Source organism: Egretta garzetta, unplaced genomic scaffold (assembly GCF_000687185.1).
Source record: "Egretta garzetta isolate BGI_Z169 unplaced genomic scaffold, ASM68718v1 scaffold787, whole genome shotgun sequence".
NCBI classification, from domain to species: Eukaryota; Metazoa; Chordata; class Aves; order Pelecaniformes; family Ardeidae; genus Egretta; species Egretta garzetta.
The window spans coordinates 816,888-833,034 of record NW_009260266.1 but is presented as its reverse complement, the minus strand read 5'-3'; the positions used below and the strand labels follow the sequence as shown (position 1 = coordinate 833,034).

At 37.9% G+C, this 16,147-nt stretch overlaps 1 protein-coding gene across 3 annotated transcripts in view; it reads right to left on the bottom strand.

Moving 5' to 3' along the window:
- PITPNC1 (phosphatidylinositol transfer protein cytoplasmic 1) overlaps window positions 1–16,147 on the bottom strand; it is an 86,288-nt gene that overhangs the window by 9,291 nt on the left and 60,850 nt on the right. For all 3 annotated transcript variants that reach the window (XM_035897711.1, XM_035897712.1, XM_035897713.1), the window contains one exon: window positions 7,933–8,028. In XM_035897711.1, the coding sequence (XP_035753604.1) occupies window positions 7,933–8,028 (96 nt within the window). The remainder of the gene's footprint in view (window positions 1–7,932; window positions 8,029–16,147) is intronic.

Genomic DNA, 16,147 nt, shown 5'->3' with positions numbered 1-16,147 from the left:
AAAGGTCTGCTGTTTCTCACATGCACATATGGTGCTAGTGTGGTGGAACCATTGCCTTGATTAAGCATTTCAGATACACACTTTGAAAATACTGAGTGTTATGCAGAGATACTTTATACCCTTTCAGCAATAACAGGCCTATAATGGAATAACTTCAGTGCAGTCCGAAGGGATTTAATTTGAGTCAGTATCAAGTATTCAGAATTTATAAATAAAAATTAAATTATGAACAGCTACCCTGCATGACTGCTCAGTCATGCATAAAACTTGTGTCTCATTCAAACTACAAGAACCCTCCAGATGCTGTGAAAGCAGTGTTTTGCTTTGCTTTGTTTTTTGTGACGTTAACCCAGCAGACAAGAGGATTCATAGTGGAAATCTTTCTTAAATCGGTGGCCCACAAATAATCTATCTACTGCAATGCAATGCATCCATGACATCACTCCTACTTGCAAATTCCTTTAACAGCGCCCAGAGATGGCACCTTCCTTTAATCATGTCCATTTTTCTTGAAGGACATGATGTTTAGTCACAAATTGGCTGGACAGTTTCAAGCAAAGAGCCAGGCAATGATGGACAATATGGGCAACTTATATCTAATAGCTTTTATGGAAATTCCTGCCTTTCTGAAAGCATTAGCATATTGCTACTATAAAACTGCTGACTGATGAATGGAAGCCAGGAAGAAGAAAGAATTCAGAGTAGATTTCCAGACTGCTGTATAAAAGATCAAGGAATTAAAGATTTTACTGAGTGCTTGTTCAGGCGAGCTAGAGCTCAATTCACTGGGAGCTGCACGTAAAGATTGTGTTTAAGCTGAGTAGCGAGATGACAGCAACATTAAGCAAAGTGAACTTGAGAGTTTAACTTCTGGGCCATCAATTCAAAGGGCATGAGTGTTTTACAGGCAGAGGTGAGTCGTTATCATAAGTAAAACGAACATCACTGGGCTTTTTACCTGGATGCTAAAAAATCAGGTGTTTAAAAAAGCCTTGGACTGTTTTAGAGAAGATACAAATTCTGGCTCAGCAATTTCTTGTGCTATGGCTCATGCGAGAAAGTATTTAGGGGAAGAATCTCTGTATTTTGCATATATTTACACCTTTCCTAGGCCTCTGCTATTGGCCACCGCCACCAGGAACATACCATGCCAGAAGGACCTTTGGCATGACCAGGACTGAGAATCTTTTGCCACTGAAATCAATGACAACTTTGACATGAAAGCCACAAATCAGAATGATTTTACGTGCTTAACTCACGGCTTCAAATTGCCACATGAAGATTCACAGCCTGGAATCCTTTCTGCAATTAGGCGTCTAAGGTCCTTCTAAAAAAATTAAAATGAATCAGGGGTGATGATTTTCTATTAAATGCAGGTAGAAATTATATTGGTACACAGCACTGTTTCTCCTCTTGACTCCGATGCTGTAGCTCACTGGTTAGGTTAGTCAGATAGAACAAATTAGACTCATGTGCCATGCTCATGTCTCTGCAGGTGCCAGGAAGAAGCGCAGGGCACCTGCCCCCCTGGATCACGGCCGCTCTTTACTCCTCCCGTGAAAGGTATGGCGTTTTGCAAAACCTATACCAGAGCCACCAGGGTAGAGCAAAGCAGTTCTAGGCAGGAACTGTGGCACAGATGAGTTTGAAACACTTCTGTCAGTGACTGGAAACTGGGCAAGCTGCTATTTGGTCTGACCCATTTTAATGTTATTATTTAGATGATTAATTTTGTGTGTGCCATATTTTTGCTTTTAGCTACCCATGCCTTCCTTTCTAGAGAAGCCATCATCCAAAGAATACTGTGTCTATTCTCTACTCTCCCCTTAATTTATCTACTGGCAAAATCCTCAATCTGTTTTAAATGTAATGGCATAGCTAAAATCTTTTTGTTTAAATAACCCTCTCGTCCTTTTATCAGACACAATTTATTAGGAAAGCCCATCTGGCAAATCCTTTTGCTACAGAGGAGCAAAACCTACCCTGTATTTGCAATACATTATTGCCAGGTGCAGAGTGATTTAAAAATAGCACTTCTGCTAACATAGCAGAAACATCATTACCCATGAGCTGGGCTTATTTGAGAATAAAATGTAAAATTACAATAAAATAAAATAAAAGCCACAGCGCAATGGATGGGGTTTCAAACATTGCACTCTCACAGTGTTTCTTAGTTAGGCCACGTCGGGCAGATCCTGGCTTATCGTGCCTGTTGCTGGAGATTCCATTATTTTGTGTTTAGTATTTATTTATTTAACCTTCCTCATGGACTGCAGACGTCATGGGCTTCAGGTGTGGAACTGCAACCCCCTTTCCAGGAGGCAAACACCAACACGTTGACAATACGGCCCTGGGTTGTTGCAATGCCTTTTCAGATTTAATTCTGAAATGCTATTTTTTACTTCAAGTTCAATAATGAAATACATTTGTTGTTTACAGAAAAGTTCCCAATCTGAATGGGCGTGCTTTCCCTTAGCTTTGCCATGGTATCAGGCACAATTTGAAGATCCCATACTATTCTGCAGCTAACTCCACCTCCTTTGCCTGTATGCTGGAAGCCTGCACGGAAAACCTTGTTAGCCTTGTCACCGATCTGCCTCGAACATTATTGCTGCTTGTATGGCCATTTTAGCACGGGGAGAGATCCCCCGGCTGAACATGCTCTCCAGAGGTGAAAGTGCATTTGTTATGCCGTACATCCTATTCTCTTACTGGATGCTACTCAAGTGTGACAGCACTAAGGATTCTTCCTTCTTTTTCGAGCATGGATTTGTTTTTTTCAGATTCCCATTGCAACATATTCCACCACGGTGCTTTTGAAGTGCAGTCACTTTTTTTTTTTTTTCCCTTTAAGCTGAAGACCATTTTGTTTGATCTTGAATTTCAGAACCAATCCTTCGTGGTTTTAATACATGTGATCTGGCATTTGACCAGTTGCTAGGTTTTGGATTTCACCGTATACTGCTAGGGCTCTAAAAAGACTTGTTGATGTAAAGACGCTACTATAGAGATCTATGTGGAGTCAGTTTTTTAAAGACTTTTTTTTCCTCTTTTTGCATTTCCATTAAAATGTATTTTCTGGAAGAGCCAGCTAAATACTTCAGAATTGTAAATATTGGGACAGATCTAAGGTGTTAAAATATGATAATGCAGCCAGCCCTTATGTAAGCTCACAGCTGAAGTTAGTAAGGAAAAGGAGATATTCATCTGGTTTTGCTATGCCCTGCACTGAACTTCTGTCCTGACATGTTGCACACATTCACTGCGGGGGCCGAGGCAGCTGTATTATTTCAACTACCATCATTTGCTGGCTCTGTAACGTGACAGAGGCTTTGTTATTCCAACAGCACCTGGACAGTAGTGAGCTGGACCTATTACAGCGCAGCTGTGAAAGGCAAAAAAGACAGCAACTGAGGAGCGCTGCAGCAGCTGGATGGAATCTTTCTGTTTGGAGGTAACTTAAAAAGTTTATTCCATTTGTCCAACTCTCAACTGCTCTGTTATAAACAGGAAAGGAACCACTATTCATTTTGAGAACTTGAACATGGTGGCAAAGGACATTTTGCTCAGTAGCTCATATCTACAGTAAATGTCTCATTTCAGTGCATGAGTCACTTGAGGGCCTCACTCTTCAGCATAGCTTGGTTTTATTCTTTTCTATAATTCAGATAAATATGTATGTCTATATGGGGAATACACGATGGCTGGTGATACATATTCATTGATGGTAAAGTCACAAGGAAATGACTTTACAAAATGTGCAACTACTCTTACCTGTAGGCTTGTACGTTCTTCATACAGAAATACAAAATTCTGTATTCAGTGTAATATGTACATTCAGATTTGGAAACATATGTGACTCCCTACAGAAAAACAGGCAAACCTGTTAGCTTGGATCTAGATTCAAGCTTTCTCGATTTGGAACCTAACATTTAAACTTCTTAAAGGTTTAAGGATTCTTAGGTCCATGCTTGTAAAAAAAAAGCTTTATTTGAGATGTGGCGGCACTGCTAAGTATTCTGGTGGCTCCTTCAGAGTGAAGTTTGTAGATGATCATTAGGTTAAAATTAAGTCATGTGCTTTGGGATACCTGGAATTGCTGCAGTTATACCTCCTCCAGTCTTCTACAAGGGCAACTCTTTTGACAGCAGAAGTCAGTGTACCTCCACAGAAGACAGAATTGGACTCTGTGTATATGTTTGTAATAGCTAACAAAACTGTCTTCTGATTCACTATATACTTGGTGATTTAAGTCCTTTTGTGGATACACTGACAGATAAGCCCTCCATTCTTAAGGGAATTCAAATCACTTGGATGATTCTGGTCAAGAGATCACTCTATTATTGGCAGAAGTTCCTTTAAAGTGTTCCTCAAGGAAAAAATAGCTCTCCTTAAACCTCCAGCTAACTATATTCTTTACTTTTCAATTTCAGTTAATATTTAGAAGGAGAGAAAAAGCAGATGTGCACAAAGTTGAATTCAATCATTTTCCCTTCAACTGTCATGACATCTTCACGGAACATTTGTCCTCTCTTATCAGTACCAGCACAATTCAAAATGAGCTATGTAATTCAAATGGGGTATTATACATATGACGATATTTTAGACATTTTAGTTTTTATGTGTGAATTATTATTATGTAAGTCACAATGGAAGGAAGAATATACATCTGTTTATAAGATTCATGTCAGGGCAATTGAAAAACAATTTTTCAGATCATATGTGCTAGGAAGCAGAGAACAGTTGCTTCACTTGTTTGTACTGAGCCTGATCACAGAATCGTAGAATCACAGAATTGTTCAGGTTGGAAAAGCCCTTTAAGATCACCAAGTCCAACCATTAACCTAACCCTGCCATCCCACCACTAAACCCTGTCCCTAAGCACCTCATCTGCCCAGCGTTTAAATCCTTCCAGGGATGGGGACTCCCGTTCCAATGCTTGACAACCCTTTCAGGGAAGAAATTTTTCCAGATGTCCAACCTAAACCCGCCCTGGCACAACTTGAGGCTGTTTCCCCTTGTCCCATCGCCTGGTCCCTGGGAGCAGAGTCTGATCCCCACCCCTGGCTCCCCTCTCCTGTCAGGCAGTTGTAGGGAGCCATGAGGTCTTCCCTCAGCCTCTGCTCCAGGCTGAACACCCCCAGTTCCCTCAGCTGCTCCTCATAAGACCTGTGCTCCAGAATGTGCTCCTGATGCTATGGGTCCCTTGGGTATCTCCTGAACCCTCCTGTGGTACCTGCAATATTATTACCTCTACTGATGGTATCGGTGTAATACGTATACAACCATATCTTCCATTTATATAAACAAGAAAAAGAACACTAAAGCTGCTATGGTTCATTCTGTTATAATCAATGAGTTATGTGATGCACTAACTCAAAGAAAGGTCGCAGCTGAATTGTAGAAAGGGGCTTTTCATACAGAGGACTCTGAAAAATATATGGTATTGACCCAAACAGTTTATGAAGGATAACTGAGCACTTCAAAGCTAAAAATAACTGAAATCACAAGTACTAGTTTAATAGCAACTATGTAATTAGTGCTGTCTGATCACATCAAAATGACCCTCTACAAGCAGGCTCATAAGCACTAACAAAAAGCAAGCAGTTTCAGTAGTGTGTGAAAGGTTTAAATTATTTAAGCTACTTCGCTAATATACAGTAATACAGCTGACTAATGAAAACTGCAGTTAAAAACTGAAGTATATTTTTAATTGAAGAGGGACACACTTTTATTCAGGATATAAAAGAATTTTAAAGCTCGTTTCTAGAAGGCAGTAAGTATGCTGACCCTGATGCAGAACTTCCTTACCACTGAGCATGTGAAAGGTCCATTGAAATGAAGAGATTACTAATGGGCCTGAAGTTAAAATCATTCTCATTGGTCTTTCTGGATGGGAGTCAGAACACTTATCCTGTGGGACCTAATTCTTAAATCCTGAGGATTGTACTTCACTTTTAGTCTTTAAACTTAGTATCAATTCAGATTAAATGCTCTAAAAGCAGACAAATTGTTGTTATTAGTGTAACTAAAATACCTTTCAAAAGCTTACAGTAAATGGTTTTTAGTTATCTCTGAAACTGTTATTTGGAAAACACAGACTGTTTCTCATTTACATAGAATTACTTTTTTATGCTGTTCTGATTGAATACAAATGGAAATTACATTTACAAACATTAAAAGTCTTTTTATAGTCCCTAAATTATGTAAGAGGCCTCATCAGAAATGGGAATTTGGCTTCATATTCATCATATGGTAGCATAAAAACCCCCATAGTTTGTAAACTTTGGAAGATACTGAATTCAACTACTACTAATTCAATATCAATTACAGTATTTGCACAGTTAAATGCTATGATGTTCCTTACTATTTTGTATGAATTCTGAAACAGAATTAGGTAGCCAACATACAAATCACCCATCAGTACAGAAAAAACAACAGATGCTGGGCTATTTTTGTTGTTTAAAACCATATAAAATTTTGCTTGGAATCAGGTCTCTAGATTTGTCTTTGAAATAACAACACAAAGAAAGACTCTGAAATTCTTTCCTCACTTAACGTGAGGCTGTTTTTTTATATCATAAGGTTAATCATATGGAAATTATGCGTAAGAGTTGGCTATTAAAAATGGGGGGGGAAACTGAAAAGCTAGATGTTACCTTCATGTTTACAATTTCTGGAAGTGCACACACTGAGATGAAAATCTCACATTATTTCTTTAAAACACAGTCAAATGCTGACCCGTTCAATAGCAGCAGCCATTCCTAAATGGAACCAGAAGACCATGGAGCTCAGGTAAGATGATGGGACCAATAAGCTGTTTCATGAGGTGTTACATAATTTTTGGTACATAACAAACGGGTTTCATTATCTAAGGAAACTAATAAAACTCCTTTTCTTTCTACTGTAGACCCAATTTTGTTTTATGATCCATACATAAAATTTGAAATAAGATCTGTAAATGGAAGATAACAAGTACCTGACTTTTTTAGTCTGAAACTCATGTCTCCTATGGTACAGAAATATATTCGTTGGCAACTCTTCATTTTCTATCCTAAAAATGATTATGTAGTCTCGTTTTGTATAGTCAAACAGCTGCCATACTCACTGCCAGCTATGAATATACACTTGGCTCCAGAGGCAAACCATATCTCCAAAATTAAATGCAAGCACAGATCTGATCATTCCTCTCTAGCTACTTCTTGTGAACCATCATTTTTCAAGTCTGAGGTTAAAATATTGAGACCTCATCTTCATTTGCACGGTGGTTGCTGATTTCAAAACAGTGAATTGCACTGACCTGAAAGAAACATGCTCTTCAGAGATGTGCACTATCAAATATACATGGGAGCAATTTTCAAGGGAATGTTAAGAGAGTGAACGTGTCTGCTGCCATTGATGCTCTGTGGCAGATTTACCGCAGTATATCGTGTGCTTCAGTCCCTCTTTGTCTTGTGTCATGGTTGTCTCTGAGCAACTATGCATCAACCCTATTCTCACCGCAGCACATCTGTCCTTTGCCTGGGCTTAGACACTTCACATGACTTATTAGTTGGGGCAGGATGCAAATAAGGACAACAGTAATGTTTAAAACTGCTCAGACCTGCAAACACTTAACTGAGCCTCATGATTTAAGGAAAAGTCCTTTTCTACTTCAAATGAATTCAGCTGAATATCAAAGGTCTGGTAAGGGATATGTTCTGATAAGGGCATGAAAGCATTTCACAAGGTTGGAGGAATCATATGCAAAAGAAAGTGCCAGGCAATCTAGATAGAGGTTACTACCAGCTTCCCCTCTACCCAAAAGCTTTTTAAATACTACCGACCAGCAAGTTTTCATACAAAGATAAAATTGTTTTGATTCCTATCAAGGGTTTCCTGCAGCCTCTTACATTCCCTTCTTCACCATTTCACAATCAAGTTGTCTCTTACCTCTGATTCTTTGTAATAGCGCTCAGGAATTTCATCGCTGGCAATATCAATGAAGCAAACTTCTCGCTCCAGATCTTTAGCTTCTCTGTCAAAAATCTGCAAGAGTTAAAGAAATTAAACACTGTAACAGCATACCACCCTTACAAAAAATGGATGTTCTCAAGCTCATATATAGGCAAGGCATTCCTAAGCAAGACGAACAACAGTTTGAATGAATGATGCCACAGACTTTCTGGGGAACAACCCGCTATGTCAGATAAAAGACAGTGGACTGTTAAATATAACACATCATGTTCAGCACTTACTGCTCACACCGTTGTTCTTCCTTGCACTTTTTAGACCGGAGACTTTGGTCACAAGTAATAAAGTCAACACCTAGGATTGGTTTTACTGTGTTCTCTAACCTTTGAACTAGATTCCATCACTATGTTAAAGATCTGACTTTCTGGACGCTGGATGTTTCTAACTTTTTCACCCTAGGGAAATAATAATGAAATGCAGATGTGTTGCGTGAACTGGGCAGGCTAAGCTGTCATTACACCGAGAATCAAAATTCTGGTTGAACTGCCCTTGGTGGAAGCTGGAAACTTCCACTATCCGTTTGTGCAGACATAAAGCTTATTTTCATTTCAATCCTTTAGGACCTGTGTTTGAACACCAAGTCTCTTGTTCTATGCAAGGCAAATGAGAGGTATATTTTGAAAATGCAGGTCATTTGCATCTGCAGCACAGTATGCTTCTGTGCCTGTGTCCATAATTTAATTATTTAGGCATCTTAGTGACCGACGTGACATGCTATGCCTGCAGTAAATTTCTACTCATGATTCTAGGACTTGGAAATAGCGACTAGTTAAAAGGCTATCATGAATTAGTGCCATAAAATTCAGGGAAGTTGCGCATACACTGTCAAGATCAGTAACAAGCTAATGATGTGTTTTTTCCTTTGGGGCACAATGTTCTATAGCTAACGTTTCCAGGAAGCATAAATATTTTTGTTTTCTTTTTTTAAAATAAATGTAGGGAATGCTCTGTTAATTTAATTTAATTTCATCCTAGAGGAACAGCTAAAAATACAAAATTCCAGCAACTATTCAGTAACAAGAATGCTACTTTATTGTTTCTGAAAGAAATGCGGCTGCCCAGGTAAAGCATTCAAAGTGAGCAATGGACTACAATGAACAACACTGCTCAGGAAATCATAATTCAAATAAATGAAAAGCTGAAGTTTGACTCTACAATTTTAACTTGCCTTGGTAGTTAACAGTACTGGAATAAAACAGGCAATACTGAATGCTTACTGAACTGGATATGAAATGTTAACATGTCTGAAACTGCAGAAGAACAGAACAAAGGGAAACTCCAGTCTGTTTTTATTTGTGTGCTTATTTTCCTTCTCCAATCCATGTTTTGCATTAAAATTATGTTGATTATTTTAACAAATTTGAGCTGAGAGGTCCTTTCCCTGTAGTGCTCCTCCTTAGAATTGTGCTACATTTTAAAACATAACTGTTATGTTTTATATATAAAATATAGGTTGCTTTTTATAAGCTTCCTCACTTCATTTTTTCTAAACAAATTCAGTTATACAGAGCAGTCCCTTGATGAAATCAGTCGAACTATTTTTGGAACAAGATGCATTTCACCATAATCCCCAAGCTTTAAATAAAATAATGGAGATTTCTCTTAAATGGACATTACCAGGTCAACTGTGGCTCTGAATCAGTATATGGTTTAAGTACAAGCCTAATAAATTTAAACACATGCGTATCTCTGCATGTTTGCAAGGACCTAAATTGGGACTAATACCCAGCATCTGAAGAAACATGCCCTGCTCTATCACAGGCTTGATCCACATATTGCACCTCAAAGTAATATAGTTTTAAATTCTTTTTCTCTCTTTAGAATTCTTTGATAGAAGTGGGGATGACAGATGCCTTTGCCAATCTGTCATAACCAGGAAGAATTTTTTAACCATTTCAACTACGCCTTATTTGCTGCATAGGCTATCTCTGACCATTTCCTCCATTCCAAGTTTGTTGAACGACATTCTCATTTCCCTTTGCTGGCAGAAGTTGTTGTCTAATCATTTATGCTTCTCCCCTTCTTGCATTGTCCTCACAAGATTTGCAGATAGAGGTTTAATCTTCTCATTCTATCAGCAGTAGAAAATAAGAAGTCATTACAGAACAAGACTGATTTCTTTCTTAGTTCTAATTCTCTTATTGCCTCTCCTAGCCACATAATCTGGGTTTGTCTTAAAACCTGTAGGGAGGATGGGTTTATTGTGATTGTGATCAAAGAGACTAGAGAAATAAAGGAAGAGATTAAAGTCCACGAAAAGAAGCATAAGGCTCCCAATCTGTGCAAGTGAATTTGCAAATGTGCAGAAAATGAATGGTGAGAACAATCTGTATCCTTAAGAAGATAATGTAGAAAGGCAGAATATTAAGTATTATGTTGGAAAGAACTGGACAGGGTTTACATTTGGAAGCCAAGTAATTAACTGAGATTGAAATACACAATCAAATGAAAAACAAAGAGTAACATTCAGGCCGAAGTGTCCTTTTTGCTGTGGGTTTTGGGTTTTTTTGTGGGGAGGTTGCGACAACTTTTTTACAACAGACAAACATTTATACACTTTCACTTTCTAAGACGAATGAAAACTCATCATTATTTAGACAAAAAGCGGAAGAAAGGTTTTAATTGTGTTATCTTCACAGTGGTCGATAGGTTTTTTTGGGGAAAATTTTCAAAAAAACCCTGGCAGATGATTCTAGTACTTCAGGAAAGAAAGATCATACAGGATACTGCGGAAATATAAGTGCTGGTGTATTTAAATTTCTTTCCTTCATTTTCCTTATGACCTACAATGACATGTCCTAGCACATACTTTGCTGGTGACTTCTGTTTTCCTTGTAGCCAAAGCCAGAAGAGAAAGGCAGGTTGTGAGATGATGGTAAGTCAACATCAAATTTATTATCTCTTTTCTACAAGCTCCTTTCCCATTTTTTTTCTTTTTCTTCTGTCCTCAGGCTAAGTTGCTGGCTTCAACCTCATTCAGATGTAGCTAATCCAAAATTTAACTTTTATGGCCAATCACCACAGCTAGCCTGGTTTGGATATAAATAGTATAAAGCCAGACTCAGCTGAATCTGTTGATTACATTCACACTGGCAAACTCCTCACTCATCTACACCACTAGGACTCCAAGGGTCAAATCTGTGCTTGTTTGGCTTGGCTGTGTTCCATAATGTATGAGTCTCCCTTGTGATGTTTTCCTTCTGTCATCAAGAGCAAAGAAGGTATTCAAGGGATTACCAGCTGGAAAGTTGTTCATCTCTGTCTTTACTGCAAAATGGTTTTTTTACCAGCCTCGATACAAGGAGTTTGTGGTCAGAAGGCTGTAATAAGGCAGCTAATTCGCAGTTTAAACACTAATACAGCCAGGACATAAAATTTCCTGTGGAAACAGTTAAATAACAGGTCAACTTAGAAATAAAGACAAGTTGTTAGAGATGAAAGTGATAAGGCAACCTATATAGAAAATTCAATACTATAAACAAACAAGTTTGACAATGGGTGTGTTTTTTTCTGGAAGCTTGTGAGGCTTTAGGTGAGAGAAGATCTTTGTGTTTTTCTTACTTGTTATGTTAGATCCAGAAAGTCAATCATTACTGAGAAATGCATCTAATGCAGAGAAATGAAACGGGTAAGAGCCGAAAGATTTTTCTCCAAAAAAGCAGAGCACTCCTAAATTAATTACAGGCAGGTAATATGGTAGCAAACATGATTATTATCCCATGTGCTAAGTAAACAGACACCTGTGCCTATCTACAAACTTAAGCCAAAATGACTACATTGTTCAATATATAACGCGTAAATGTAATTTATTGAGATAAGAATTTCTACTATAAATCAAATTTCCTCTTCTATTAAATCTATCTTTGAGTTAATACCTATGCCTCCCCATTTGCCCTTCCCTGCCAACAAAGCCGACAGGCATCCCAACAAACATAAATCTTGAGTTTGTAGTAGCTGGACGTCACAAGATGACACCTTAATGGGACAGGCAGGCTATGACATGAATGGCATGGTAAAAATATCTTTGAACATTAGAATTTGAAATTAAATCAAATTTATCTCTGCCTTTCTCATTTTTATTTTGTTTCATTCACTGTCATTGAGCTTCAATAAAATGGAAAAAATACAGTATGCAGCTAGAAGAGTCCCCAAGCTTATATGCATATATGCAACATATATGCTCCTTTTTTAATTCAAATATTGTTATTTCACTGAAACTTTTGGGTTTTCTCTGTTTTTTCTCTCATGCCTGAAACGTAGTCTCGCTCTGCAACTTGCAGGTACTGAGCAATTTGTATGATGACGAGCACTTTCTGTGAATAGAACACACAGGCATCCACCATTTGTAGGATGGTTTAAAGCTAGATTTCATAGTTTGTGAAAGTTAGAGGTGCAACTGCAATAAAGACTGCAAGAATAAGCTGCTTCTTCCCCCCTCCTAACCTTCTCTCCAACTTGAAATTCTAATCTCCTTAGATTGCCATCGTCAGAACCACTAGCTAGTCTCCAATTTATTATTACAGCATCCTTTCGCAGGTTGTGTCATCTGGTCCACTTTAACTCCCATTTTTCTGAAGGAAAATTCGGTCTAAAATAAAAACCCCACCTACTCAGAACTTCCATCTATGGAGTTGCATTCAGTGTGTAACTTTTCTGTAAGTCACGTTCCGACCTCAGTTAGCCCCAAAGCCCATTAATTTGCTTTTGAGATTTACTTGGGCAAAGATGACAGGAATTGACCAATTTCAACCTGTTCACTGACTGAAACTATTTATGTGGACACATATAATTGGGAGCAATTCTTCTGTGGAAAAAGATTGAATCTCTCCCTGAGAGCAGTAAATCTGGCTCACGGAACAGCACGGGAATATTACTGTCTGCCGCAGAGTGGAACTCACAAAAGCAGCTACATATTTATCAGCAGCCTTGCTCCCTCCTCCTTTTCATCTCCATGTCACGACTCCTCTATTATTCCATCTCTTACAAAATATCTCATTTAGCTTTGTACTTTCTGAATGAGAAATGTATTTTTATGTAATTATGTCAAAGTAGCTGTGCCTCCAAGACCATAATACACTATCAATAATATTTACTGGATTAGGGTTTTTTTTAAAGTCACATCTATTTCAAATGCTAGATTTATTAACTTCAGTAGTTCACTTAAGAGAAATCAAAAAGTAGAGGCACAACCACATTACTCGTTCACACTCTCTGTCAGTATTGGCCTTGCCTTATGCTCTGCAATAGCCATATGCGCTTGGGACATACTGTTTGTAGTTATGTTCAACAAAAGAGAGCTCTTCACACAGACAGGAATTTTAGGCTAACCTCGCCACTTGTTTGTCTGTATTTTCTGAGGCTTATTAGAGGGGAAAGTTTCACAAAATCAAGATTTTCCATTGCAGATTATACAGGAGACAAACACATACTCAACACTGTCATACAGAAAAAGTCTGGGTGCTAATAAAATCATCCCTAAAAGTGACCCTAGCTTTAATTTTGACTATTTTGCAGCGATACCTAGCAATCCTTTAGACAATTTACAGAATGGTATCCTGTAGCGCAGTGAGGCTAAGCCAGGGTACAGCTGAATCCATTTCAGCTGAAATCGGTGTTTCATGACAGTTTCCTTAAATAGTGAATTTACATTTAATTTACATGTGCTATACTGAAGTTTGTTACAACCTAGTTTCATGTTACTAAGACAGGAGACAGAAATAGGGGAAAAAAACATCGTAAAAAGAACAAAACTAGAAATGGCTTTTCTTCTTAGCTGGCCATACCTAAAATTTATTTTACTTTAGTCAAATGTTTCACAACCAACACTTCAGAAATACACACTGAGGATGAAGCATGATGCACGACCCAATACTGCATACTTGGTCACTTGCAGGGCTGCAGAATTAGAATTTGCTGTCAGGAAAGGATTTCCTAACTTTAAATGATGGCACTGCAATTTATATAGGTTGCATATCAAATAATATCTGCTATTAGCTGGCTGGTTTAAGCGTGCTCAAGCTATTAATGTGTCAAATGATACTGGTGTTGATTTATAAGTATATGGAATACAGAACTATTTCTTGTTTTCATTTGGCGCATGGTCATTCTGAGGCATGCATTTCCAACACTTTTATCTTTGAGAAGCAAGAAACACATTGATAACATATTTGTCTCGAGTGACAAAGAATTAGAGCTGTAGCTCTGATGTCTCTTATCAGCATCACTGAGACAAAAACATGCCCAATAATACCCATACTTTGTCATCTTGCAATAAAGTTCTTCCTCAAAATCTTTACTCCACACCTTCATTACTCTTAAGAATGTTATTCTTGCTAATAAATATCACGGCCCTTTAACAAAAAGAAAGCCTATGCTATTTTAAGATCTTGCATGTTATTCTTTAATAGCGAAGAGCCAGCCATTGAGTTTCCCAGAGCAAAATGTTATGCTACAAAGAGCAAGGCATTGTTAAGTTCTACGTACAGTGAATTTCCATTAGTGACAACTATCGGATTATTTTTACAAGCTGTGCTTTTTTACTTTCCCCAGACATGATCAGATGGTAAAAATTCACTGCCCAAATATCAGCAGAATTTAATTCTGTGACTAAAAAACCAAACCAAAACAACACAACAAAACCCAATTAAACATAATGATCCTTCTGCAACAAACAGGAAAAATGAAATGTCTCTGTGATTGAGTGATTTGCTTGCACAGGCTCTGCCTTCACTTTACCTTTGCTCTACCTTAGGCTACAGATGGAAATTTTCACCAGGACCAGACTGTGGCATGCAAGAACAGACACGGAGCCGCAGTGCGTGAGATCACTGTACACCGATTACAGGATCTACTAGAGCCATGTGGTGGATCCTTTGTAATCAAAGAAAGCCTAGGTTGGTGCATTCCCTGCTAAAATAAAAAACAAACAAAATGCCTGTCTGTAGTGTACACTGAAATAGTAAGAGAGATGGGAGAAAAGGGAGAGCAATGCACTGTTTAGAATAAAATTGGCCTTCTGTGACATAAATACTGACCAACTGATAGACTGTTAAAAGAAAACGATATTTGCCCAAATAAAACAAAAAGGTTAACAAAGTCTGTTCACGAAAACCACAGACTAATCATTTGTGCACAAAGAAGCAGTACCTTATACCACTCCTGCCTGCGATTTCTGACCATTTCATTAATTAGATAACCTTATTCTCTTGTATTTAACTTACGGCTTTAGTATTCAAAATACAGACTTTGTATATCCATATTCAAATTCCCTAACTGCTAATTCTTCTTATGGGAAAAAAGCGTGCACTGAGTGATTAACATGCATTTTCATAGCTTGTCTGTGTTCACTGAAGCTGTCTGTTGTAGGCACCTGCACTTCCCTCTTCCCAGCAGTTCCCACTGCAACTGTGATTTACGTAAGCAGCTAAAGATGCAATAGGGAAGCAGTATTTTCACATTATCTACAAATACCACCTACAGTGTCATTTACATTTTGTAATTTAAAATAAAAGTAAAATAAAAATAAAATTCCTCTTTAAACTAAGAATTTTACTTTTTAAAAGACCTGTGAGAGGAAACACTGAATGGCTTGACTCATTGGTCTTGTCTCTAGCACTATTAATGAAGCTATAAAGCTGCAAGGTAGCAGTGACAATATTTGATGTACTAACATGCTCACCCTACACTGATTCTGTTTTTGTAAGGAGAGAGTTGCCATGCAAACATCTAGATGCGATACAGCAAAATCAGCTGTGCTGTAGCACCAGAAATCACAACTGGATGGATTTATGGTGCTGCACTTACTGCCATCTACCCAAGCTTCATCAGCGTTTTATCTACATAAAGGGTTTTATTGGCCATTGTTCTTTCTGGCAATGTTTAAATTTGTGCAAATCAAGTGCAAACTTCAACAGATCATAACAATAGTGCTTTAAGCACATTTAAGATAGGTTAAAATAATGACAAAGTCCAAGACAGAAAAAATCCAGTTCCAAAGCAGGTACCATTAGCTTCCATTAGTTGGGAAGAAAAATCAGGAGGACTTGTGCATCAAGACATATTGTAGTATTTAGGTAGAATTTTACCAGGCAATGTTAAATAAAATAATTCTAATAATCTACTAGCCTGCTAAATG